Consider the following 27,556-nt stretch of genomic DNA (forward strand, 5'->3'; position numbering starts at 1 on the left):
AGTACAAGAGTTTACAGTTTGCCATTTGCCCCATTGCTTTATCCATTTCATCGAAACTATGTACCGAGCAGGTGAGTGAAACTAGTGGACCCCTCACCTTCTTCTTCTTCCCGCAAACGGTTTCTGTAAAATCCAAAAACCCTAAACTCAACCATCTTCAATTCGACCTTCAATTCCCTTTGTAATCATTCATTCTCAATTTAACCTCTAAATCCCTAGGTCACATCTCTCAATTTCTCGATCTTCTTTTTCTCCCCTCATGGATGCATCCGTTAAGCCAGAATCGGAATCCACAACCGTTTTGCTTGATCAGCCTCTCGAAGCACAGGAAATGCCCACGGTGAATGGTTGCATTGTTTACACTCGAGTCAAAAGGTCTCTCAATCCGTGTAATGGTTTTTCCGAGGACGTTGATTGCAAGAGATTCAGGGAAGATGCGGAAACGCCGATTGAATTGGAGAGCGGAGTCGATTGTTGCACGGGGAGTAGGGATGGCGGCGAGTGTGGCGATGGGATGAAGAGTGAGGTTCGTGAGGTTGCGGAAACGGCGTTTAAACGGATTACGAGATCGGCCATGAAAGCTAAAGTCGAGTCCTTCAAGCGGATTACACGATCTGCTATGAAAGAGAAAGTTGAGTCCGATGAGAAGACCATTACTGTGTTAGGACAGAGAGGTGCTGCCGTTGTAAGAGGTAAAGGCGATGGTGCGGTGCCAGGGAGAAATTCGAAGCGGTTTGCACGTTCAGCAATGAAAGAAAAGGGCGAGTCCTGTGAAAAGACGGTGTCTGTGGTAGAACAGCAAGGTGCTGCAGTTGTAAGTGGTACTGGCGATGGTGCGGTGCCAGTGAGATATTTGAAGCGGTTTACACGTTCAGCAATGAAAGAAAAGGGTGAGTCCTGTGAGGAGACGGTGACTGTGGGAGAACAACAAGGTGCTGCAGTTGTAAGTGGTAAAGGCTATGATGCGGTGCCAGTGAGAAATTTGAAGCGGTTTACACGTTTAGCCATGAAAGAAAATGCTGAGTCCTGTGAAGAGACGGTGGCTGTGGTAGAACAACAAGGTGCTGCAGTTGTAAGTGGTAAAGGCGATGATGCGGTGCCAGTGAGAAATTTGAAGCGGTTTACCCGTTCAGCAATGAAAGAAAAGGCAGAGTCCTGTGAGGAGATGGTGACTGTGGTAGAACAACAAGGTGCTGCAGTTGTAAGTGGTAAAGGCGATGGTGCGGTGCCAGTGAGAAATTTGAAAAGGTTTACACGTTTAGCTATGAAAGAAAATGCTGAGTCCTGTGAAGAGACGGTGAATGTGGTAGAACAAGGTGCCGCAGTTGTAAGTGGTAAAGGCGATGGTAAGGTGGGGAAGTTCAAGCGGATTACACGATCGGCGGTGAAACTGAAGGTTGAATCTGGTGAGGAGACAGTGACTGAGTTAGCACAGCAGGGTGCCGCCGTTGCAAGTGTTGAAGGTTCAGTGAGGATGTTGAAGCGGATTACACGTTCAGCTTCCATGAAAGCAAATCCTGAGTCTGGTGAGGAAACGGTGACCAAGTTAGAACAAAAAAGGGCCTCGGTTGTGGGTAATATCAATGGTGTGTTAGCTGCTCCGAGAAACAAGATGGAGTTGAAGATGTCGAAGAAGATTGTGGTTAATAAGATGCCTACAACAGTCAAAGAGCTCTTCCATACCGGATTACTTGATGGCATCTCTGTGGTTTACATTGGCGGCCTTAAGCAGGTTACTAATTTTGTTTTGATATGCTTAGCGTCAAACAAGAAGTTTGCATTTAAGGAAACATATTTAAAATAGAAGGATGGATAAATAGTTTGATAATTGATAAGCATTTATGTATAATGATAAACTATTTTAACAATCATAGAATGTGATTAAATTGTTTTCATTCTAAGTTGTTTCTGCAAGCTATCTTGACTAGCTTTTCGAAACAAACTAAAAGATCTCATTGCTTGGAAAACATAACGAGAAACATATATGTGAAATTGTGTCACATATTATATTATTAGGAGAAAACTTTTCTTAGAAGTTAGAATAGATAGACTAATAAAAACTTTTCCATATTTAGTGCAAAAACTCAAATAAATTGTAATATTTAAATGCAAAGCAAACTCTAGTAGCATTGTATTATTAATGAATTTTAGGAGGACGGTTTAAGTTAAATTGTAAAGTGGATTAATTTTTCCTTTGCTGAGGATTGTGTACTGATTATCCGAGGCAATAGAAGATGGCATTAAGCGTTACTAATCAACCGCGTTTTTGCTAATATGAATTATTATTATTAGTTACACCTTGAACATGGCATTAATAACTTGTAATATCGCACTCCAACATGATATACATTACTGTATTAGATACTAGCTCTTTGAGCATCTTGTAATTTGATCATGGATTTTTTCATCATAAGCTTCAAACTGGTGCTCTTGGTGGTCCGTTTTTTAAAGAAATGCTGCTTTAATATATATGTTCACTACCCCTGGTGTTTAATATTGCAATTTTGATATGTTTTTATTACAGGCTTCAGGATTAAGGGGTGTTATAAGTAATGGGGGAATATTGTGCTCGTGCAGTGTCTGTAAAGGAAGCAGGGTGAGTTGTAATTCTGTCCCTGCTTACCCGTTTGTTTCTTGGGTCTGAGTCTATCCCATCATTCACTTTGTCTTTTTTAAAGGTTATTCCACCTTCCCAATTCGCGATCCATGCTTGCAAACAATATAAGAGAGCAGTAGAGTATATATGCCTTGAAAATGGGAAGAGCCTGCTTGATCTGTTGAGAGCATGCAGGAGAGCTCCCCTGCATGATTTGGAGGCAACAATTCAAAATTTTGTTCGCTCTCCACCCGAGGAAAAATATTTTACTTGTGAAAGGTGCAAAGGTGATCTTCACGTCTCCTATTCGGAATCATTATTTTATTTTTATACAGTTTGTCGTGCTGATCCTGATCTTGTGTGTTAACATTATGGGAAGATAGTGTATAGCTTTCTTTATTTTTCCTTTTCTTTTTTTGATTTCCTCGGGTGCTTCTTGATATCATTATTTTACCCATAGGATGTTTCCCTTCTTCATGCATGGAAAGAGTGGGACCTATATGCTGTTCTTGTGTAGAATCATGTAAACCTGAAGAAAGTTCGAAGAATGTAGTTGGCAAAAGAATCAGGTACTCGTGTCATTTCTACCCATGTTTTGCCCATGTTGAGTGAATTGCATCATGATGAAATTTGGATAAAGTTGGTTTTTTATTGTTTAATCAGCACCTTTTGAGCAGGCTACTACAGAAATGTGAACGCTTTTTTTCTTCTCATAGATTAATTAGGTTTGCTATTAAATATTTTAATGGATTTCTGTCTGCAGATATCGAGATTTGTTAAAATTATTTTATCTTAAGCTGCTACTAATGGTTATATGATTCCAAACACAATCTAGACTAGTATAAAACAACTAGTGTATTCAAGTTTTTATCAAGTTACTCCATGCCAGTGAACACAACAATTCGTACTCGTGACCATACATTCATTGCTTGGATTAGAAACAAGTAGGATTTAAAGTTTGTAGACAATTATGATAAGCTTAATCCTACCCCTAACCCCTGTCGGCCTTAATTACCACAACTTTGGGCTGCCTTTATTGCAATGCCCATCACCTTCACTGTGTTGGGTGTAAGGGACTGTGTTTAGCCCCCCATTGCCTAGGGATATGGTTTAAGTAGCTTACAAGTCCATCTTCATATAATTTAGTTTTGTACGGTTGGGTTAGGTCTTAAACTCAAGTTTGAAGATGGCATTAGAGTTTATCTTAGACTCTTTGTTAGGCCTCCCTAATACCTTCCGGCCTTATTTACAACAACTTTGATTGCCTTTATTGCAGCGCCCAACATCTTCATTATTATGCTGGGTTTAAGGATGCATGTTTAGCCCCCTCCCCCAATTGCCTAGGGATAGGGATATGGTTTAAGTAGGGCTCATACAGAGTTATCAATCCCAAATAACGGAGCGAGACCGACCCCAACAATGGGACATGTTAACTGCATTTTGACTATTTTTTAAACTAATTATATGAATAATCTATAAAACATATATTTAATGTAAAACCAAACAAATAAAAGACGAAGAAGAGGAATAGAGTTATTAAATGACTATTACTTAAAACAAATAGCGGACAATATGAATAAAGAATAGAAAAGAAAGATGAAGAAAGAAGAGAAAAGAAAGAAAGAAAAGAAAGAAAGATGAAGAAAGAAGAGAAAAGAAAGAAAGAAGAAAAGAAAGATGAAGAAAGAAGAGAAAAGAAAGAAAGAAGAAGAAAAGAAGACTTTAAGAAAACAGAGTAATAAAGAAAGAAGAGAAAAGAAAGAAGAAAAAAAAGAATAGGAAGAAGAAGAAAAGAAAGAAGAAGAAAAGAAAGAAGAAAAAAGAGAATAGGAAGAAGAAGAAAAGAAAGAAGAAAAGAGAAAAGAAGAAGAGAGAAGTAAAAACCAACTTGAGAAGAGGGGATTGCAGGCGGCGACGCTAAGAAATGAAGCAGACGGAGGCGGCACTGGGAAGAAGATCACAAGAAGAAAACTCTGAAAACTGAAGTGGAAGCGTGTGAGAAGAAGATCAAATTCTTTGTTGTGTTCAAAGTTAGGGCAAATTGAAAAACTTCCACAAAACTTCTCGAACGTTTATTTATTTTACTGGTAAATCTGGGTTTTTGCGTTCAAAATAGTTCAAACCCGCTTGGGCCGGGAAGCACTCCCCTCCCGCTACCCGCTAAACATTAAATAGCGTCCGCAATCTCAAACTGAGACGCGAACCGCTCCTCCATAGTGGAGGGTCACCACTCCGGGCCGCTATCCCGGGATAGCGCCGCTATCGATAACTCTGGGCTCATAAGACTCAAACGATCCTCATGTAATCTAGTTAGATCTTAAGCTCAATTTTGAAAATTGAAGCCACCCACATTGTCCACGCTTAAGGCCTATAGCCCTGTGTGAAGGTGTGTGTTGGAAAACCGCTTTAATTGCAGATTGCACCAAGTTGCCTAAATTGCGTCAACTTTGAGTTTCCTTTTTTTTACAGGCTCGGACACCTTCGGGGTGCTGGGCGTTAGTGTGTATGTAGTCCAACATTGCCTAAATATATGGCTTAGGCTGCTAGGTAGTTAATAGTAGTGGCAGTTAGCGACGGGATCGTGTCTTCGCCGTCGCGGAATAAGGGTGCGGCCGCCACAGAAGAGATCATGCATGGCATGTAGCTTAGACCGCGTCTGTCATGTGTTCTCTTCTGCGATATTGAAGACGACAAAAACCCTCGGTTTTCTCTAAAATCTCAAAATTTAAAACATTATAAGGGTATTTTGGGTTTGTCACTATCGAACCTAGTACTATTCTCTTTTATGCGTTTGCTGAAAGCATCTCTCTTCCCTCTTCTGCTAGCTTCCTTTCTGCTTCCCATTTTCTGCAATTTAGCAGCGCACCTCGTCCAACTTCCGCACGTCATCAGATTCTTGTTTTTTCCTCTCTTTTGTTTCCAGTTTCCTTCAATATTCTTTCCTACTTTCCTTCTGTTCTTTATTTTTATTTGTCCTATTCTGTTTTTTTCCCTCGTCTCTGTTTCTCTCTCTTACTTTTCCTCCTCTTTATTTCCTTATTGTTTTTATTTTTTATTTTGTTCCTCTAGTTTTTTTTCAACCTCAGTTTTGTTATTGCTTCGTATTTTTTTGGTATTTTTTTCTCCTTCGTTTCATTACTTTAAATCTAAAAGGCCCAACTTTTGTTGATATTTAAGTGCGTGTTTTGATCAAAATTTATGACTTTTTATTGCTAATTATGAATAATTATGAGCTTTGAGTTATTTGTTTAATTTTACATAAAATGTGTGTTAATAGTATTATTTATATAATTTGTCCAATTTTTCATCAAATATCATCCCAGCTAAGCAGTGCCTAAAAGGCTAGAGCAATTTTCACTTTACAATTCGGTTTTATGAGGCTGAGTTAGTCATCTAAGTCCGAAGTCTAAGAGAAATGCTAGGTTCACTTTGTTAACGTTTTATGAGGTTGAGTTCGTCTCTAAGTCTGAAGTCTGAGAAAAATGCTAGCTTCAGTTTGTTTAAAGCGACCGCATGAAAAGTTCAATGAGATGTGTTCGAGGTCTCTCATTGCTCCTCTCTAATTTATATTTTCTTTTCATTTTATATCAATATTTCAGGTCCCCTAGGCCAGTGTTGGTCTCCAAGTCATCCAGTGCTTCTGACCTGTCAATTTCTTCAAAAAGTAAGAGACACGGGAAGAAAAGAACAAAGTTAGTATTCATATCTATTTCATCTATCCTACATATCAAACATGTATATTGATTTGCATAATATTTGGTTTTGATAGCCCAATCCATGTGTTTACAAATTACTCTCTCCGGTCACTATTATAAGTAAAAATAACTACTTTCACATAGATTAAGAAAAGTAGTTAAGTGTAATTAATTTTCTTGATTTCATATGCAATCAAAGAAAATTTTACTATAATAGATAAATGCTTTTGAATTCAATTAAGGGTATACCAGTAATATAAGCATTAAGTAGTTTTAAAATTAATGACTTTTGCTTATAATAGTGACCAAGATTTAAGGTGGTTTTTTTGCTTACAATAGTGACCAAGATTTAAGGTGTTTTTTTTGCTTATAATAGTGACCGGAGGGAGTACATGGTTTCAGTTTTTTGGATTTCATGAATTGATTTTCTCTCTAGTGGTCTGCTTTGTTGTTTTCTTTTAACTTACATGCTGCAAACCGTGTTATCAAGGTCATCAAAAAGGGACAACAGCTCAAATTCTTCCATGAGTGCTTCTGTGCCTATTCTACCCCGGAAGAAAATTACTCCGAAGATGAAAAAGAAGTTTGTACCTGCCTCTTTACTCTCTTGGCACCCTTTATGTAGTTAAGATAATGTACTTGAGGGTAATGTTTACAACAATAATTTTTTCGTCACCCTTTTATTCTAATCAAGTGTTATTACCAGGTCACTGTCTGTAAAGTTGAAGACCACTTCAAATTGTTTATCTCCACAAAATAAGAGTCAATGGAAGATAACTAAGAAGTTAGTTCCATACTCCCCCTCTCCACTTGTGGATAACAGCTGTAGTGTTTTATAACTGTTAGGCGATGTTAATATTGTTGTTTATCCATTTTATTCTTTTCCAGGGATTTTCGGTTGCACAAGTTAGTTTTCGAGGAAAATGGATTGCCCGATGGAACTGAAGTAGCTTATTATGCAGGCGGCCAGGTTTGCTTGTGCTTGATGCAACAGTTATTGTATGTCTATTATACTGCTGTGCTGACGGCTATTCTGATTGACAGAAATTGCTTGAAGGTTTCAAAATGGGCTATGGAATTTTGTGTAGATGTTGCAACACTGAGGTATCCTCACTTGCACACTTAGCCTGTACGTTTTTAGGCATTATTTGAGATGTTTAATTGTTTATAATTTCCTTTAAATGTTTTAACGCTGTGCAGATCAGCCCCTCACAGTTTGAGGTCCATGCAGGCTGGGCTTCTCGCAAGAAACCGTTAGTCTTTTTTCTTTTCTTTTATCTTGGGGTGGTGGGAGTCTGGGAGGGATATTAAGCAACTATTTGACCTGTTTGTTGCTTAAGGCTATGAATTTTATTGGAAGTGCACGTTTTCTTGGGCAGTTATGCATACATTTACACATCAAATGGGGTGTCTCTTCATGAATTATCAATCTCTCTCTCCAAGGACCGAAAATACTCTGCAAATGACAATGATGATTTATGCGTTGTTTGTTGGGATGGTGGAGATCTGTTGCTTTGTGATGGATGCCCAAGGGCATTTCATAAAGGTCAGCATTACAAAATATTTGATGGGGAAAATTATCTATTTGCAAGTTGCTAACCGTTGTGTGAAATGTGAAACCATCTTTGTTCCCCATTATTTGTCCTCTTATTCATATGATATATTTGCAAATATATGAACATATTTATCACCATATGTTGTTGATACCTATAATGTAAGTGTTTCTATATGACTATCACCTATGATGCTAATGTGTACACAGTTCTTTGAGAATAAAACACTTTAAGGGATCATGAAGATCAGGAACAAAGGTTACTCAAATTATAGTACTTTTTTGTGATCTGTCACATGCCTACTATACGCCATTCCTGCAAAAATAAAAATGGAGAAGGACATAGTGAAAAGATTGTTTATCTATTTTATTTTTTTGCAGAACATTTTTCCTTCTTGAGTAAATTTAAGTACCTCATTAACAGTTGTGTTGTACTAGATTTATTTATTTTCAACTTTTGTTATGTGTACTAGGTTTATTATCTAATTGTTTCAAAGATGGGTTAATCACATGTTCAAGTTACGGAATTAGCCTCCTGGATAAGTTAGATAATGCTGTTCACAAAAGTACCTACAATGGCGACCCTTCCTAGGAGTGGACCCTGCTAGAACTATTTTCTTAAAGCTCTAAGTTTCTTTTTTTATCTCTTTTTTTATCCTACTAGTGTCTTAAATATAGTTTATCACGTCTTAAATCATCTTTTATGATTGGCTTTCAAATTTCCGTATTTATCATAATTTGTTTCCTTATTAAATTAAGTATATTTGTCTAGTAGTAGTACCCATAAAGAGTATTGTTTTTTCACTTTTAATAACATTTTGTTCATGTCATATCAATAACTTATCATTCCTAGTATTCCATTTCCCGTCTCATACCTAAAAAACTAACTCTATGACTTCAACATTTGCTTTATTTGGTAAATAAAAAGATAGTCATCAGTGAACTTTTATGTTCCGATTTTTGGAATGTACAGAATGTGCATCTATATCAAGTATTCCACGTGGTGACTGGTACTGTCAATTTTGCCAAAACATGTTCCAGAGGGAAAAGTTTGTCGCATACAATAACAATGCTTTTGCTGCTGGAAGAGTTGAAGGAGTTGATCCTATTGAACAAATCACCAAGAGATGCATTCGCATAGTCAAAGACATTGGTGCAGAGCTTAGTGGGTGTTCTTTATGCAGGTAACTTTCTAAAGATCAGAGACCATTTTATTTTTATAGACTTGGATTTTATCTTTACTGTTCTTCATATTGGCAGCTGTCACCATATGGACGTGCTTCTGTATTTAATTAATTGTAAACCAATATTGTATATTTGTGATTTTTATGAGATGTACTATATAGAGAGAAATTTTTGCACATGCAGGGGTGTTGATTTCAGCAGGTCTGGCTTTGGTCCACGTACAATAATACTGTGTGATCAGGTATGCACTCTAGTGTTGATGTCCCTACAAATGCCTCTCTAATATAGAGTTCATTTTTTTCTCTCTTTTTTTATAATGGTTTAATGATTGATGCACATAAGAACTATCTACTTAGGGATCTGTATTGTTTTATTGAGCCAACTTGTTGTTGCCCCCACTGTTTGTGTAGTGTGAAAAGGAGTATCATGTTGGCTGTTTGATGGATCACAAGATGGCATTTCTAAAGGTGTGCAGTTGTTTATATATGGATATATTAGTATAGGCACCAACTTTCCTTTTGTCTTCTGAACATATGTTTGTAACAAATGACAGGAATTGCCAAAAGGTAACTGGCTTTGTTGCAATGATTGCAAGAGAATACATTCTACTTTGAGGAATGTTTTAGTTAGAGGGGCTGAGAGACTCCCTCAATCTCTCTTGGCTCTTATAAAGAAGAAGCAAGGAGAAAAAGGATTGGATCCCATCAATGATATTAACGTGAGTTGGAGGCTTCTTAGTGGAAAAAATGCTTCTCCTGAAACTAGACCATTGCTTTTGGAGGCTGTCTCTATCTTTCATGTAAGTTCTTGCCATCCTTTTAAATTCATTATAATCCTTTTTGTTCCCTCTTTCGTGGAATGTGGTAATTGACCATGTTTCTTCTCCAATAAATGATGGAGCTACTTTGGAATTTACCTTCTCTGAATTTTGTCCTCCTCTGTTTTTCTCTCTTTTTTTATCTGGTTATAGCATGCATTTTTTTGGTAATTAACTAGTATCTTAAATATTGAAGGAATGGATATTTAAAGTTTATCTATATTTAACAAGTATGATTTAATAAAAACAATACTCAAAAGAGAAAAATATTAACTATGAAGATATATCATGTATCCATAATTAATCCATGTTAGTATGTCGGCATTCCCTTTTGATTTAATTCCATATAGTTTTTCTTCAAAGGGATAATATGGCGAGTAATTATATGAGTTCATATTTCTCCTAGATATATTGTTCTTGCGAAGTTTTAAAAGACAATTCATCTTTGTCATGGAAAATTTGTAACTTTGTAAGGCATTTTTAATTTGGCAAATGCCAAAAGTATGCTATATACCTTGCAAAAGGTTTGTCTGCTGTGCAGTTCTGGCTTGTAAAAAGGATACAGCCGACAGATGGACACATTGTCTTCTATTCTATGACATCCTCTTTCTTCACAGCTCTGATACCATGATGAATTTAGAGATACTCAGGGAAAGATAGTGTTTGATCTGAAACTGAGTTATGAAAAGTGTTATAGCCATTTTAAGTCTTATAGCGTGCAAAAAGTTATAATCGATCCGTACTAACCTGCAGTTAATTAATTTTATTTTCTAACATGATAATAGAAACTAATAACTACAAGTAGACAAGCATGGATGAGAGTACAGATCAAAGAGAAATATTTCTAAGCTGCAGTTTACTCTTATCCATTCCTTTGCAGTTTCAGTACAAGGCTAGGAACTCTCATAGAAGGTGAGAACAAAAGAGGGCGGGGATGAGAACTTATACATGTCTGTCACATGATGTCTAGTAAAATCCTACATGGGCAATGTTATTAACACGTTAGCAATAAAAATGTGCCGCTTGGGATGTGGTGCAACTTGATATGACCCAGCTATAGAGGGACCAAATGCTAGCATTAGAAAAAGAGGTACTAAAAACTCAAAACAAGCCCATTTTTTTGGAAGAAAAAGTCACCTAAACTTAAATATATGTATATATAGGTGGACGAGAATATTTATATATGAACCATTTTTTGTGGAGTCTTTACGATGTATCAGGTAGTCAGTCAATGGATTTCATAGCACCACCAGGGTGTGTCGAATGTCCTAGAATTACTACTCCCTTTGTTGTGTATGATGTAATGTTTTGAATAAATGGCCATCATCACAATTCAAATCACTCGCGCCAAATAACAGTCCCTATTGGTGATATTGAAAACTCCTGTGTCCTATGGTTACTGTCAGACCTTCCTCTGGTTTGAGATTCACCATATTCTGTCATTTTCTGACAACCCCTGGCATTTTGTGCTCTTTGCAGCAACTGCAGTCCTGTTTTTCCTCTGTTCTCAAGGTTTTCAGTGTCTAACATGTGTAACTTAATGGATCAAAAAAACCTTAGCAGACTAAAGTGTCTAACCTTTGTAACTTAAGAGACTAAGGGCCTGTTTGGACAAACCGCTTATTTAGGGCTTATAGCACAAACACTTATCAATATAAGTGTGTATGTATAAGGTTACATAATCTATTTCTATACCAAATATAAAATAATGTTAAATTGTTTTGTATATGTTTTGAACTGTTTTTTAAAAGATATCTTAGAAAAGTTGTAAAAATAAGTTAAAAAAACACTCAGCAAATGTCATCAGCTGTACTTACAAATTCTCCCAAACAGTCTTACAAAACTTATGTGAGTAGATAAGCTCATATAAGCTAACCCAAACAGGCCCTAAAATGAAACAGAAAAACTTAAGGAACCAAAGTAAAATCTAAAATTGACTTAAGAGACCAAAGTGTAACTTAGCCCATTAATAAAAAAAAATGATATATATTAGTAAGACTAATTTCTATGCACTGAGAGTGTAAAACTATTTTACACATTCATTTAATTAAATCATGCGTGTTAGATATTTGTAGAGATATTTTAGAACTAAACTAACTAATAAAGGTGATATCATGGAGTGATTAAATTGATCATGGGCTTTAATGGTCTTTTCTTTATTGCTTAAGCGAGTCCCAACTTGTTTATTAGATTTTTTGCCAATATTTTCACTGTCTTATGAACTTTATATACATGGCTTGCTTTATTGTAATATGACAATAATTGGATTTGTGATTTAAACTTTCCTTGCTTCAGCAATGCTTTGATCCTATAGTTGATGCAGCTAGCGGCCGTGACCTTATTAGAGCAATGGTTTATGGGTTAGAAAATACTTTTACAGCATTTGTTTTGTCTCATTTTTGTCTTCAATTTTTATTGTCTTTACCTGTCTCAATTGATGTATCCTCACATACAGAAAGAGTGTGCGGGGTCAAGAGTTTGGAGGAATGCATTGTGCATTACTAATAGTCAAGTAAGAAGTGGTTTTCCGTCTCTTACTTTTATTATTTGATACTTACAATTTACAATACTATTTATAGTTTCTTTTTTGGATATTGAAGTTCATCTGTGGTATCTGCGGGCATGATTCGAATCTTCGGCACTGATATTGCTGAACTTCCTTTAGTTGCAACAAGTAACAGTCATCATGGGAAGGTGAGACATTACTGGTTGTCTGCCTCACTTGCATCACACACTTTTCTCTATTTCATTGAAACTTAGTGCTAAAATTTTTATTGATTTGCTGTAAATTATGGTGACTTGCGGTAATGACTTGTTATTGCATTAATTATTATACTTATTTTTGGTTTTGTCCAAAACAGGGCTACTTCCAAACACTCTTCTCCTGCATCGAAAGGCTACTGGCTTTTATGAAAGTAAAGAACCTTGTGCTACCAGCTGCAGAAGAAGCACAGTCCATATGGATAGATAAATTCGGGTTTAGCAAGATTAAACCAGACCAGGTATAAAATCTGTTTTACTACTTTCCAGGTGGTAGTTATTTCGACATTTTTGTCACTTTTCAGCCTAGGTACTTTTCAGTCTAGTTATGTTTACTTATCATGACACCCTGCCTCCAACTAGAAATATTGAGTTTTCGCATGACCTGCAGCTTACCAGCTACAGAAGGGACTGCAATCAATTTGTGAACTTCAAAGGGACCAACATGCTTCATAAAATGGTGCCTCCATGTCGAATCATCAATAATCACCCCCCACAAATTTCTCTTGAGAAAAAGTCCATCATGAAAGCGGAAACCTCCTAACCTTCTCTCCTCGCTTTTTTTTCTTCTTCCTTTCAGATAGATAGTTTTGTAAATATATATATACTGTTGGCTATTTGAAGCCATTATTCGACCCATTCCTGCCAATTATTTAAACATGACCCCATGTTTTCTATGTTAATTATAGTTAAGTAAACAGATGCTCTTGATCTTGGATTATTGTTTCAAAGTATAACAGGGTCTACTAGTTCATTGTTACAACAGAAATTTCATGGTCTGACATTATTACTGAAATTCTTGTGCAGTTTCTTTTATTATTTAGAATTTTTGATATGGCATTTTAGTTTTTTAGTTAATGAAATGCATAGAGGAATTTTTCTTATCAATGCGCATATATCAAGCAACTTTAGTACCGAGTTCACGAAGCCTACGCTGCCCTTATTTTTCCTCCTCCAATTCTACCAATACACCACTGTTCCTTTATTAGCCAGAAGCTTGGGGGCCTCAAATCCTGAAAATTCTTTCAATATTTTTTGATAGAAACATGTATACTCTGTTTGCAATTGAGAAGGGTAGGATCGCAATAGTTGGCAACACTGCTGCCCTGGGCCGGATTGAATTCAAAATGATGAGAATGATTTACTTCATGTGATTCATGTGAGTAGCTTTATTATTATGCGTAAGAAAATTGCCAATACTTGTTAGTATTTGCTTAGACATCTTGTGTATACACACCTTCCCTTAGTGTAGGATTAAATTCAAAGTAAGTGCAATAGAACAAAACACATGGTGCATTAGAAGATAAGAATCCATCTTCACTTCCTAACTAGAACGAAGCATAAAAATAATAAAATGTTGACCAACAACTCCAATGCCCACCGCCCAATAATATGAATGATTGGCATCCAAAAAAACATTCACTTATCTTCACCTTTTTCTAATGCCAGTCTTTCTACATTTTCTTAGCGTGTCCATTTTCCAATCTCCAATTATTCACAACATATCTTTCTCTTACAACCAAGATTCACAGTATTTCAAGACTCTTGAACACTTTCAAAAACCTACTTTTGCAATAGAGACCCATACCTATCTTACCTCCTACTCTAATCACACATCACCACCATATCATACTCACCTTTTTCACATGCACATAATAAAAGCATTCCTCATTCCTCCATGCATCATCCCTTTCATTCATAGCCCATTTCTTACCCCCAAAATACAAATATACTAACCAAATCCTAAAACTCAATTCAAACATGAGATTCAACAGAACCCACTTTTGGCGATCTAGCTTTGTCATCTTTCTCTTTTCTATTATCATTGTTCATTATACCATACCACTTACCAACACCTCTAACACTAGTACTAATAGTTCTCAAGGTAGTTTAAGTTTTCAACTTGCCATATTAAACAAGCTTATAAAACTAAGTGGTGTTCAAGACTTAGTGTCTTTGGTGATATCAAGTATTGCACAACATCATCGTAGGGAGAGACTTAAGGAAAAATGTGACATGGTCGAATGGGCTTCTAAAATACTTTTAGACCGTAATGCGACCGTTGTTTTTACGGTTGATTTAAAGGGTCATGCTAACTTTAGTAGCATTCAGAAAGCAATTGACGCTGTTCCTGAATCTAGCTCTAATACCACTCTTATCATAATCAATTCCGGTGCATACAGGTTGATATTTCCTTGTTTTTATCATTTTTCTTAATATAATATTTTTTTAAAACAATTAAAATAGATAAAATTACAAAATGTGATTTCACATATTTATGAAAAATGTACACTATCAATATAATACACTAACTATTTAACTCCATATATTTGATGAATTTTTAGAGAGAAAATAGTGGTCCAAGCCAACAAAACAAATTTAATACTACAAGGTCAAGGGTATCTTAATACAATCATAGAATGGAATGACACTTCAAATTCTACTGGTGGAACTTCCTATAGTTACTCATTTGCAGTCTTTGCTTCTAAGTTTTCTGCTTACAACATTAGCTTTAAGGTAAGCATTCTATGTAATGTATTATATTTATAAGTGAATAAATATAATACAGCTTTTACATGGTAAAATTTTAACCATCTAGATTGTGTGAAAACAACAGAACACTTCTCCTCCACCTTCGCCCGGAGAGGTTGGAGCACAGGCAGTGGCGCTAAGAGTTACTGGCGATCAAGCCGCATTCTATGGATGTGGTTTCTACGGCGGGCAGGACACACTCAATGATGACATCGGAAGACATTATTTTAAGGAATGTTTCATTCAAGGATCCATTGATTTCATATTTGGAAATGCCAGATCACTTTATGAGGTAATTAAACCAACTATACATCTTCCTGTTAAGTCAGTTCAGTTAATAGTCGTGCAGGGCAGAGATTTATACGTAGAAATGCACGAGTTTTTTAGGTGTTTGTAAATAAATCTCTTACAAAATTGTGATACCAGGACTGCACCATTAACTCAATAGCGAAACAAGATTTCGGTGGTGTTGGTGGATCTATCACAGCTCAAGGAAGACAATCATTGGATGAACAAACAGGATTTTCGTTTGTGAATTGCAACATTGTTGGAAGTGGAAAAGTGTGGCTCGGAAGAGCTTGGGGACCATTTGCCACAGTTGTTTTTTCAACAACAAACATGTCTGATGTTGTAGCTCCTGAGGGATGGAACGATTGGAATGATCCATCTAGAGACAAGTTAGTAACTAACCAAATCTTATTTGCATTTTATCTATTCTATCTATTCTCTTATTAAGACATGAACATTTTTGTGGTAACACAGGAGTGTCTTCTTTGGAGAGTACCATTGTACAGGACATGGAGCAAATTATACATCTAGAGTCTCTTATGCAAGACAACTCAGAGATTATGAAGCAGTTTCCTATATTAATGTTTCATACATTGATGGGAATGATTGGCTTCTTAACTATTTAACTTGATTTCTTTAATAAATTTATATTCATCTTTAGTTTTGTTTTTATCTCCCTTGTTAATCATGTTTTTTTTTTCTTCTTCTATTCTATTTCATCTAAGAATAATGTTATTATGACACCAATTTTGACACTTACATCATATTACACATTTCACAAATACGATAAATAATGTTTTTCCTAAAAATAAAAATAATTATTTTGTAATAAAAATATAAATTGTGTTATTAATCAATTTTATAATTGAATTAATTAGGTTATTGACCACTTATTTTACTTATAATTTATTAACTATTATTACTACTCTATTAATCAATAAAATATAAAATATTATTCACTTTTAGATATAAATTATAAACTCTATTAAGACATTGATTTAAGTCTCATATTTTGCTTCATTGTTTGAATATCGAGGAGATAGTTTAAACATAAAGTTCATTTGAAAATCTTTGGAGAGATACGATTAAGTATCCGAAGTCTACTACATCTACCACCATGGCGCTATGAATCATCGAAATATAATTTCCATGGATTCATGCCAATGTAATTTTGTTCGAAACTGTCGTTGTTATTTGTAGAATTGTTTGTCAAAAAAATCAACAATTAATCTTTCATAGCATTTAAGAAAACAAATGCTAAATAGAACTCAGGTAATTCTAAAACCTATTTTTTATTTATAGTAATATATTTGTAAATGACCTATTAAGGACGGGAGGATTAAAATCGTCCGTGGGAGGCGACCCCCATCTTCCGCCCACGATTAGGGACTACCTCGCCCTGAGGGCTCCATACTTACCAATCATGAGAAACATGAGAAAAAACATTCCTTGATCATAGAAAAATCAGGGTCAACAGGCTAAACCACATTTCCTTAGGAAATAACGATTCAACGATCCACCACAAACTAAGTGGACGGTTATCGTTCCCAAGGAAACCTAACTCTAGGTCCCAGAGCCTTTATAAAAATCTCATCCCTAGCACAAGAAAGGGACAACTAAGCGTAGCTAATTACGACAGATCGTAATACACACGAAACACCCCCAAATGCTATAGAGCTTCTCACCCTCATGTGAGATGGCTCTCTCATCACCGTAAACACACCATATATGGCCTCTCGCCATGAGCAAACCCTAACCCACTAGAAAATTACTAAGGCATCTAGCCACCCATACCAGTATAAGGGTGCCACACATTCTATATATTTTTGACAAGTATAATGACGTCCACCATGGTGTCCAGGTAAAACTAACCTAAGTCACACCTTCGTCATCACCATTTTCACCTCATTCCCTTGAAAATGGCCAACAAAACTCCATACTCTGTGGTTAACTCCATAGCCAGAGATTTTGCCGGTGGAGGAAGTTCCAGCTCCTCCCGGAGGAAATATGCCAGGAAGGTACTGACCACAAACATAATATCTCCAGGATTCTCCAAAGTCGACCAGAGAACCAGGGGCCAACATCACTTTTTCTAGCAGTGATGCCATAAGAATCCTCCCTCAAGATAATTATCCCATGGTTATCATTGTCTAACATAACAAATCATATATTAAATGAATCTTGATAGACCATAGAAGCTCAATCGGCATCCTATTTTGGAACACTTTTCTGAAACTCCACCTTGATCCCAACAACATAAAGGTGTTCTAGGGTTTAGTTGTAGGATTGTCAAGCGAACTTGTGCAAGTAAGGAAGGGGTCACGTAACCCCAGAGACAACCTGAGGTGCGGGACTAAACTCCAAGGAGATTGAGGTCAATTACCTCATAGTGGATGCCTTGTTTCCCTATAACGTTATCCTTGGAAGACCTTCCATCAATCCATTAGAGGCGGTTATATCCATCCAATACCTAGTCTAGAAATATCCGCTACCTAGTGAGCGAGTCGATACCATTCAAGGATACAAGCAAAACGCCCACGAATGTTACCAGAGCCGTCTGGGGATGGGAAGGGAAGAGCCCGCCCTTAAGGGTGTCAAACTTCCCAAAGCGCTAGATGCAGACACTGGTAAATGGGATCCCAAACTGGGCGTGGATAATGAGAGGCTCACGCCCATAGAGGACCTAAAAGAAGTACAAATAGGTTCTTTGGCTTACCATGACAAAGATAAACACCTCTATTTTCAAAGAAGAAGAGCACGAGCTAGTTGACGAACTCATTAGAAACGCGGACTTGTTTGTCTTGGCTTCATCCTACATGTCGGGGATAGACTCCAGGTGGTGTGCCATTACCTCGTCGTCAACCCCTCTGTAAAACCAATGGCACAAAGGAAGCGAAAATTTGTAAGGAAAAGAGAGCCGCCATTTCCGAAGAGGTAAGAAAACTTGAAAATGCTGACTTCATTACAGAAATGAAGTATCTAACCTGGCTAGCCAATGTAGTGTTAGTGTGTGTCGCATTACGCGAAAAACCGGCGGGAAAAAAAAAACAACAGAGCCGCCACCGTGCGTTATTTATCCCAAAAGAGGGAAAGGAAACGCTCGAAGTAAACCTGGAAAAGACATGGTCTCGCGACCAAAGAGGTATGGGATCGGGAGTCGGTTATGCGAAGGGAAGGTATTAGCACCCCTACGCATCCGTCGTACTCGACGGGATCCACGCACAAAAGGAAGGATAAAGGTTGCTAAAACGCTGCTCAAACAAACATCAAACACTGGCTGAAAGAGACACAGAAAACAAAAGAAACTAACTCGGCAGGATATCGCATCCTGGGCCTACGTAGTCTGTCAAGCACAGACATCAGAGTCGACGTAGTTCGGGACAGGGGGAAACGTGCTCGCTAGGATGTCGCATCCTATGCATACGTATCTTCTCGGACTAAAGAAGAATCAGAGCACTCGTAGCCCGGCTAACGCACGCCAAACGAAACCACACAGGAAATCGACTGCCAATCGCTGGACTTACGTCAAACTCCACACAAACAGGCAAACCTGGAAACCGAATGCCAATCGCTGGACTTACATCAGACTCCGAACCAAACAAACACACACTGGAAACCAACTGCCAATCGCTGGACTTACGTCAGACTCCAACAAAGAAACTGTAAACCGAATGCCAATCGCTGGACTTACATCGGACTCCAACCAGAAAAGGAGAAACAACTCACACAAACAAAACAGAAGGGCGCCCGGAGAGATCAGCTCATCTCCTGCCTACGTACCTCATCTGGTATGAGGATCAGGGCGACGTAGTTCCCCTAAGCAGGGACAGAGGACTAGCCTAACCAGATACAAAGGGAGACACAAACTACTAGGGAGACTACGACTCGAGCCTAGAAGTTGTCATGCATCATAGCCCTATGTTAAGGTTGCTATCTAACTTGCACAGGAAGCAAGCTAACCTAAACATGACTTGCACAAGAAGCAAGCCAAACTAATCCTAACTTGCACAGGAAGCAAGCTAAACTAAAAAAAGCACAAACACACAAGCACAAATAGCACACACTATATGCAATCAGTTGGCTCAATCAAGGTTAGGTTTTAGTCGAGGGGTCATATCAACCTCGACAAACAAACCACTGTAACAGGGTGATGTTAGCTCTTAACCCTAACATTGAGAGTTAGGGTGAAGCAGATGAAATAGGAAGTGAGGGGTGTGCCTCACAGCTCTTATCCCTGGCCTGGGAGAGCTTCAGACAAATGAAGGTGTGGGAGTTCAGAAAGTTGGAACTCTTCTATCCACATGACTGACACAACAAAAGATCTTGGGCTATTATCCACAATGCATCAACACAAGGTGTGTGAGCAAAGTGGATGACACACTGAGTAGCAGGAGATGGACTACACATCTCTTGTATTTTCCAATGCCTTATCAAAGGTCTTTTCCTGCTTGGCACAAAAATAAACAAGCACAAGCATTGCCTCTTAAGGAGGACTTCAGACAGGTGCCTGCCCAAGTAACAGGACAGGTCTTCCAGACTACATGGAGTTAGTGGAATTATACCTCAATGCTCAAGCTATCAAGCAAAGCAAAATCAAGTTCACAATGAACTATAGCAACTAAGGTACCTGAAAACAATCTAACTCAGTCAGTATACAATTCACAAAGTCAAACAGACAGTCCAAAAGTGGTCAACAGTCAACAGTACACAATTAAACAGACAAGCATCAATGCACCAAGGCAAAGCACAAGCTCAACTCAAAGGAGCTAATCCACCTACAAGACAACTCAATGTTAAACAACATCAATCAAATAGGTAGCTCAAGCCAATGAACCAATTCCTCAAGGCCATATGCTTCTTGTCCTGAAAACACAACTCAACCATAAGCACAAACCACTAGGACAAGGCCTAGGGTCAAAGTGGGAGAAATAATCCAAAACAGAACATGAAAATTGGCATGAATCAAGCTTAATCAATTAGGAACAATATCCAAAAAGTCTCACATTCATATCATACACCAATTTCATTTCATAAAGCAAACATGGCAAGGCATGCAATTTGAAAGCTCATAGAAGCAAACAGAATGAACCAATCCACATCAACTCAAGAATGACTCAACAAATCCCAAGAAAAATCATGGCTAAACAGCACTCATAACATGATCATCATACCAAATTTCAAGGCATTTGGACAAGTTTAAGAAAGGCAATTAAATTCATCAAGACAAGGTATACACAAACAAGCTCAAACAAGGCACAATTGGATGCATCATCTTAACACAAGCCTAAAACAGAATCCAAACATGATATGGACATCAAAACAAATCCAAGACAAACTTCAAAGTGTCTAGAAAACATGTGCAAAATTTCAGGTTCATATGATAAACATCCACCATTTCACAAATCATCTAAGTTCATGACTCTCAAAAAGTCCAAACATGACCAATCAGAAAAAGAAAATCTCAAACAAATTGGAAATGCATTCAAGAATTCTACCAAAATTCATGAGCAATCCTAACATCCAGAAGTAGCAATACACAAAAAATCTCATCAATTGGCATTTAATTGGCATGGCAAATAAAATCATCAAATTGAGCAAGCAATGGTGTGACACACATTATCACACCTACCTTAACCAAAGCATATCTCCACAACCAGAAATGAGAAAAATGCAAACTCCATACCAAAAAATCCCTAAAGGTGTCTAGTTTAAGCATGCAAAATTTCACAATAATTGGATTAAAACTCATCATTTCATGAAGTAAATGGCAAGCAAGGTACATGAATACACACACATAAGCAAACCCTAAGCAAAATTAAAATCCAACCGGGCACAAATCATGGAAAAATACTCATAAAATAGTAGACATCATGAGGAACAAAGTGCAAAAAACCTCATCTCATTTGGACAATTATTCATGAAGTTATGCATTTTTGAATGAATGAAAAAAAATAAAAGCATGAACAAGGCATGGTATGAATATGGATGGAAAATGAACTAAAAATGCAAAGGCCAAATGGAAATGTCCAGAGCGGGGAATCGAAGTGTGTATCTTTTTGAACCAAGGCGCGCTTTATTTGAAACTCTGCGTTTCATTAAAGCTTATGTGGCAGCGCCGTTTAACATCAGCCAACCAAATTGACACGCTGGATCTAATATAACCAATGCATGGCAAGAAACAAGAAAATACATGCACATCGCGCAAATGAGGATCAAACATGCATTCTGGACAGAAACCCTACGTGTTCATCAATGTTCATCACAAAATTTCCAGGTCATGAACAAATACTCCAGAAATGAAAAACGAATACATCATCATGTTCATCCTTCCAAGCACAACACGAATCTAAGATCAATTTGCTCTAATTCTCACTAACATGCATGGATCGAGCAAGATAAATTTTGTCCATCAAACTTAGATTCAACATAACTTATCCATTTCTTAATGAAATTTAACGATTCAAAGCTCAATGTTATCCACATTCAAAGATCTACCAGAAGCACATAAACATTTCAAGAATCATGACATTCGAAATCTTACCTTCAAGCAAATGCAAAACTGGAATTGTAGTTTTCAGGTCCTAAACAGCTCAAACAGCTCTTCCTCCATGCTCATATGATGATTTGGATGAAGAGTTAGTGCTCAATCGTACTGGATATTGCTCAAATCTTCAACTGCCATTGATGATGCAACTTGCAACAGTCCTCAATTCAACTCGAAATCCTTGAATCCTTGCCTCAATCTTGTTCAACTATGCTTGTGGATGATGGATTAATCAAGAACCAAGCAATGCCTTCGAAGAAATTTGCAGAAAAATGAAGAAAAAGTTTGAGAGAAAAGTGGAAAAAAGTTTCAGATCTGAAAACTATGAGCTGTTAATGCTGAAATCTGTTAGGGTTTCACTTATATATCATCTGTTAATCAAGTTCATAATCATGCTTAGGCATTTGGCAAGTGGAATTAGTGAAAACAAGTGTTTATGCAAATTGATATTTCCACCTCTATGCATGGTATGAATGGAACAGTACACGAATTTGGGCCTAAATCCACTCAAAATTCTGTTTGTAAGCCAATGGAAGTGTTGAAATGTGTGAACAGTGCATTATTTTTAAACTTTAAAATTCCTTCCAAAATTCAAATGAAAATGCACATATTTTTGTGATGGAAATGCATGGCTTATGATGCATGAATTGGATAGTACATGTCAAGAGAGAAATGTTGCAAAAAGAACCACTCCATTTGGCCTTATGGTTCAAAAGTTATGCACTTGTGAAGTTCAAATTTGCTTGACAATGATTGATCCATATCTTGCCAACCACACATGGGAAATTCATGTTCTTGGACTTTTTGGAAATGGGAGAGCAAGATCTTCAACGTTCATGTTGGACAAAATTTCATTTGAAGCTTTCTTGGACATTTAAACTTGAGGAGAAAACCTTTTCATTTTTGGCAATTTCAAATTACATGTCACTTACTATTTTTGGAAACTTTTCATCTGACCTCAAATTCTTCATTGTTGATGTTTGAAATGTCAAATGAGACTTATATGGACATGAATGAGGCCTCTCTAACCATCTCCCACCTTCAAATCCATGGTTGCATTGACTGTTGACTTTGGTTGACTTTCTAGGGTTTCAGATGAATTGCATCTTGACTGATGATCTCTGAGCCTCCAATCTTTGGTCAAACCACTTCAAAATGATCCCTAGGTCTTATGAACTCAATGGACCAACCCTAGGGCTTTGCTTCCATAGGAAATGCACTTGCTTGCTTGCACAACTGGATCTCATGACCAGTCTTGACTGATGACTTGCACTTGGGCAATGGACAATGCAATGCTATGCAGTGGACAATGTAATGCTAATGACTTAAACATGAAAATGAATGTACAAAATGTTGGGTGCAAATTTGAGGTGCTACAGCTGCCCCTATTCAATCAACTGGGAACCCGAATGGATGAGAGCAATGGCTGTCAGACTTTCAGGGTAAACAGGGATTGAATACCAAGAACCGTAGAAATTTGCACAACTGCGGGGGGTCCACCAGGAAAATTCACCAACGGAAGCTTCCACTGGGATCTGATACTTACCACTGGGGGTTTTGATTTTTCCTCAGAACAAAGGAACCACATCCAAACGTCAAAGGACGATGAACGGGAATAGAAATCACAACTAGACGCCAACGGACGACTAGGAAAAACTCGACGTTTATCGAAACCAACAGAGAGGTAACCAGACATCAACGGATGAATGGGAAAGAGAGGGATACAACCATACGTCAACGGATGCATAGGAAAAACTCGACGTTTATCGAAACCAACGGAGAGGTAACCAGACATCGAAGGATGAATGGGAAAGAAAGAGATACAACCATACGTCAACGGACGAATGGGAAAAACTCGACGTTTATCGACACCAACGGAGAGGAGAATACTGCTTGGGGAAACAGAAAGATGTTACGAACATCGAAAGACGATGTTTACCGACATCAAACAAAGGATCGACCAGACATTTATTGATGAATGGGAGAAAACTCGACGTTTACCGACATCGAAAGATGATGTTTACTGACACCAAAAAAAGATCGACCAGACATTTACTGATGAATGGGAGAAAACTCGACGTTTACCGACATCGAAAGATGATGTTTACTGACACCAAAAAAAGATCGACCAGACATTTACTGATGAATGGGAAGACTCGACCAGACATCAACGAATGAATGGGAGAAAACTCGGTGTTTACCAACATCGAAAGATGATGTTTACTGACACCAAAAAAAGATCGACCAGACATTTACTGATGAATGGGAAGACTCGACCAGACATCAACGGATGAATGGGAGAAAACTCGACGTTTACCGACATCGAAAGATGATGTTTACTGACACCAACAAAAAGATCGACCAGACATTTACTGATGAATGAGAGACTCGACCAGACATCAACGGATGAATGGGAGAAAACTCGACGTTTACCGACATCGAAAGATGATGTTTACTGACACCAAAAAAAGACCGACCAGACATTTACTGATGAATGGGAAGACTCGACCAGACATCAACGGATGAATGGGAGAAAACTCGACGTTTACCGACATCGAAAGATGATGTTTACTGACACCAAAAAAAGATCGACCAGACATTTACTGATGAATGGGAAAGAAATACATCTAGATGTCATCAGACAACTAGGAAAAACTCGACGTTTATCGACACCAATGGAGAAGGAGAATACTTCTGGAAAAACTAATCACAACCAAACATCAACGGACGATTGGGAAAAACTCGACGTTTATCGACACCAACGGAGAGGAGAACAGACATCAACGGATGAACTGTGGGGAAAATACAACTAGATGTCAACGGACAACTAGGAAAACTCGACGTTTATCGACACCAACGGAGAGGAGAACAGACATCAACGGATGAACTGTGGGGAAAATACAACTAGATGTCAACGGGCAACTAGGAAAACTCGACGTTTATCGACACCAACGGAGAGGAGAACAGACATCAACGGATGAACTGTGGGGAAAATACAACTAGATGTCAACGGACAACTAGGAAAACTCGACGTTTATCGACACCAACGGAGAGGAGAATCCTGGGGATCAAGGTCACGACAGGGAGCAGACAGGAAGGAACACCAAGGATACCGGGTTGTAGGCATGAAACAGGTGACCGACCAAAGCGTGAATTGGTTTGTGTTCCAAAACACTCATCATCCTGAAGAGGGCTAGAAAAGCAATCTTGTTAAAGGATGGACATTCGATTCCACAAGGAATACAAATCTTACTCAGTTGGGAAACAAACAAAAGGTTCAACCAAAGAGTGCATGAGATATATTATCTATAGCCGTCAAAACGTAGATAATACACTCGCATGGAAGATTATCCATCACCAGGTTGTAGGTTGTTAAATGGATAAATCGACCGAAGAAGAAAGGCAACGGGATACCGAAACTAGGTATGCAAAGATGACCAATCAAAAGGGGAAGCCACAAACATTACCAGCAAACGGTGAATGAAAGAGGACCCGCTGGGGATAAAGTTGCTTACTCGAAGCAAATACCCACAAGGAAGGGGGAAGACCCGCTGGGGATAAAGTTGCTTAAGCAAAGCAAATATCCGAAAGGGAAAAGGAATATCAATATCAAAAACTGGATAATGATAACCACAAAGAGGGGATTACATCTACCGGTTTGTAGGCAGAAAACCACAGAAAAGCAACCGTCATCGACTAGGATGAGCACAAAGGTTGACTCCACAAAGGGGAGAACATGGAGTTTACATCTACCGGTTAGTAGGTAGAAGACCACAAAGATAGGACTTACAACTACCGGTTCGTAGGTAGAAGCCAACAAATTCCACTGAGGATAAGATGAATGAGTGCCGACTAGTGAGCAACTATTCATTTATACCACAGGGAAACACAAGAGACAGCCACAAGGAAGCCAATTTAGGATCGATCCAAAAAGGCATACTGAATCAAGACTCATCCTAATGAGGAAAGAACTCAATAGGGAAAACCCATCCCATTATGTGTAGGGAGGGAACGGAAACAACCGTCATCCACGAGGATAGAACCCAGTGGGGAGCGCAGAAGGAAATGACAAACACTTTCTGCTTAAGGGGTCGACTCTATATGGAGAGATCAGACACACCCACATCTGCTAGGGGAATAGATCCAAGCTTGCAAGATGCTACCAATTGTGGGGAGTAACACTGCTAGGGATACCCACTCAACTAAGAAGTCACTCGTTGGGAAAACACCATCCTCTCAACCAGGTTGGGGAACCCAATTCTGAAATTGATCCAAGCGCTATGCTAAACTCTTTCAACAACCCAATCTCGGATGGTCACCACGGCCTAGGGCTAATGGATATGTTTGCAATGCTGATGCATGAGTTTTTTTAGCGCAATGCCCCATGATCATGGGAATGCTACGCACTAATGATGCAATATGCTATGCTTATCTAAATGATGAATGCATAAAAACACATCTCCTCCAGAGACAACACCGGGGAGCTCCAGGAACTGCGCTGAGGATTTCAATACCACATCAATTTCCACCCTGCTGGGGAAAGACAAACATTGCTGGGGATGACCTCCATCGAACCCGAACTGCTTGGGGATTACTCTGCTAAGGGAGGCAACCAATGCTTATCTCTACTGGGGATAATCTTCACCGAACCCGATCCGCTTGGGGACCTGGCTGGGGGAAAACCATCAACACAACCTCTGCTGGGAAGACAGTAACCTTCAGACTTGCTGAGGAGACACTGATCTCGAATCTGCTAGGGAGATAACACTCTCAAACCCATTAGGGAAATACAACCTATTGGACACGGACTGCCCTTCGATTCGTCGAACACTGGCATTCACCATTCCGCCACAGTGTTGACTTTCCACTCTTGAGAACTCCCAGACTCATCTGGACTTTTCTTATTCATCACCTTGTATTCCCGACTTCTCCGTACTCCACGGAGATCGAACTCCAGGGATTCATACGAACTTTCCAGTCTTCAGACTTTGAAGAGTCTTCTTGATTAATATTCAGGATCCCCGTCATCCCTCGCCGTCTTTTCACCGTTCTTCTATCCCTTGCCCCTGATTGGACTCTGTGGGGATCTCTTTTCAAAGTATTTCACATCACAACCTGCAAGTGAGTGAACATAGCTAACAGCACCTGCAAAAGAGATCGTTAGATAAAAGCGTGCCCCAGGCGTGCCATAGTTCCAACACTTAGGCCACTCAAACTTCCGAATAAGATTTCACGCTTCCAATCTTATAAGCATGCATCGGAAGGGATCTCCATGTTTCAAAATGCAAATATTCTTATAAAAAATAAACGGATGTTTTCGCCATCAAAGCGGTAATGAAGACAAAAACAAAATTATTTGACTGAACACACATTTTATTGACGGAAGAAAAAAGAAGGTGGCTTAAAAACCGAGCAACACAGGAAGCAAACCCTGAAAAGAGGTGATTGCGCACAAAGGAAAAATCTATCCTAATGGCAATGTGAAACCGTGATCTCATCGGGTTCCAACTCGGTTACACCCCATATGTCCTCAAGACTTTCCGCACTTTCTGTCTTCTGATCAAGACGCTTCCGATCGATCTCTGTC

At 38.2% G+C, this 27,556-nt stretch overlaps 2 protein-coding genes across 5 annotated transcripts; both read left to right on the forward strand.

Annotated features, from left to right (window-relative positions):
• Nucleotides 1-5: 5 nt before the first annotated feature.
• Nucleotides 6-13,401, forward strand: LOC127125742 (uncharacterized). Of its 4 annotated transcripts, none has more exons than XM_051054551.1 (21): nt 6-1,119; nt 1,249-1,732; nt 2,525-2,596; nt 2,679-2,883; nt 3,057-3,165; nt 6,196-6,288; nt 6,782-6,874; nt 6,998-7,075; nt 7,180-7,261; nt 7,336-7,395; nt 7,492-7,544; nt 7,671-7,837; nt 8,817-9,027; nt 9,212-9,269; nt 9,439-9,495; nt 9,582-9,827; nt 12,141-12,205; nt 12,301-12,357; nt 12,446-12,539; nt 12,707-12,847; nt 12,997-13,401. In XM_051054551.1, exons 1-21 carry the CDS (start codon nt 260-262, stop codon nt 13,147-13,149), a joined length of 3,438 nt encoding a protein of 1,145 aa, XP_050910508.1. In that variant the 5' UTR covers nt 6-259; the 3' UTR covers nt 13,150-13,401. The 4 variants fall into 4 exon arrangements, with proteins under 4 accessions (XP_050910508.1, XP_050910509.1, XP_050910506.1 ...); XM_051054552.1 differs by having other exon boundaries at nt 6-990; XM_051054549.1 differs by having other exon boundaries at nt 6-1,732.
• Nucleotides 13,402-13,812: 411 nt separating this feature from the next.
• LOC127125743 (putative pectinesterase 14) lies at nt 13,813-16,129 on the forward strand. Its single transcript, XM_051054554.1, has 5 exons — nt 13,813-14,788; nt 14,951-15,122; nt 15,223-15,429; nt 15,564-15,814; nt 15,900-16,129. Exons 1-5 carry the CDS (start codon nt 14,367-14,369, stop codon nt 16,054-16,056), a joined length of 1,209 nt encoding a protein of 402 aa, XP_050910511.1. The 5' UTR covers nt 13,813-14,366; the 3' UTR covers nt 16,057-16,129.
• The last annotated feature ends 11,427 nt before the right edge of the window (nt 16,130-27,556 follow it).

The sequence above is a fragment of the Lathyrus oleraceus genome, chromosome 3, assembly GCF_024323335.1.
Source record: "Lathyrus oleraceus cultivar Zhongwan6 chromosome 3, CAAS_Psat_ZW6_1.0, whole genome shotgun sequence".
Taxonomy (NCBI): Eukaryota; Viridiplantae; Streptophyta; class Magnoliopsida; order Fabales; family Fabaceae; genus Lathyrus; species Lathyrus oleraceus.

What these genes read in the sequence shown, in the direction of transcription:
- LOC127125742 (XM_051054549.1), top strand. Translation starts at nt 260, where the DNA reads ATGGATGCATCCGTTAAGCCAGAATCGGAATCCACAACCGTTTTGCTT. An exon ending in TACTTGTGAAAGGTGCAAAG is followed by an intron (nt 2,884 to 3,056) that starts GTGATCTTCACG and finishes TTTTACCCATAG; the next exon opens with GATGTTTCCCTTCTTCATGC. An exon ending in GTAGTTGGCAAAAGAATCAG is followed by an intron (nt 3,166 to 6,195) that starts GTACTCGTGTCA and finishes TCAATATTTCAG; the next exon opens with GTCCCCTAGGCCAGTGTTGG.
- LOC127125743 (XM_051054554.1), top strand. Translation starts at nt 14,367, where the DNA reads ATGAGATTCAACAGAACCCACTTTTGGCGATCTAGCTTTGTCATCTTT. An exon ending in CTTACAACATTAGCTTTAAG is followed by an intron (nt 15,123 to 15,222) that starts GTAAGCATTCTA and finishes TGAAAACAACAG; the next exon opens with AACACTTCTCCTCCACCTTC. An exon ending in AATGATCCATCTAGAGACAA is followed by an intron (nt 15,815 to 15,899) that starts GTTAGTAACTAA and finishes GTGGTAACACAG; the next exon opens with GAGTGTCTTCTTTGGAGAGT.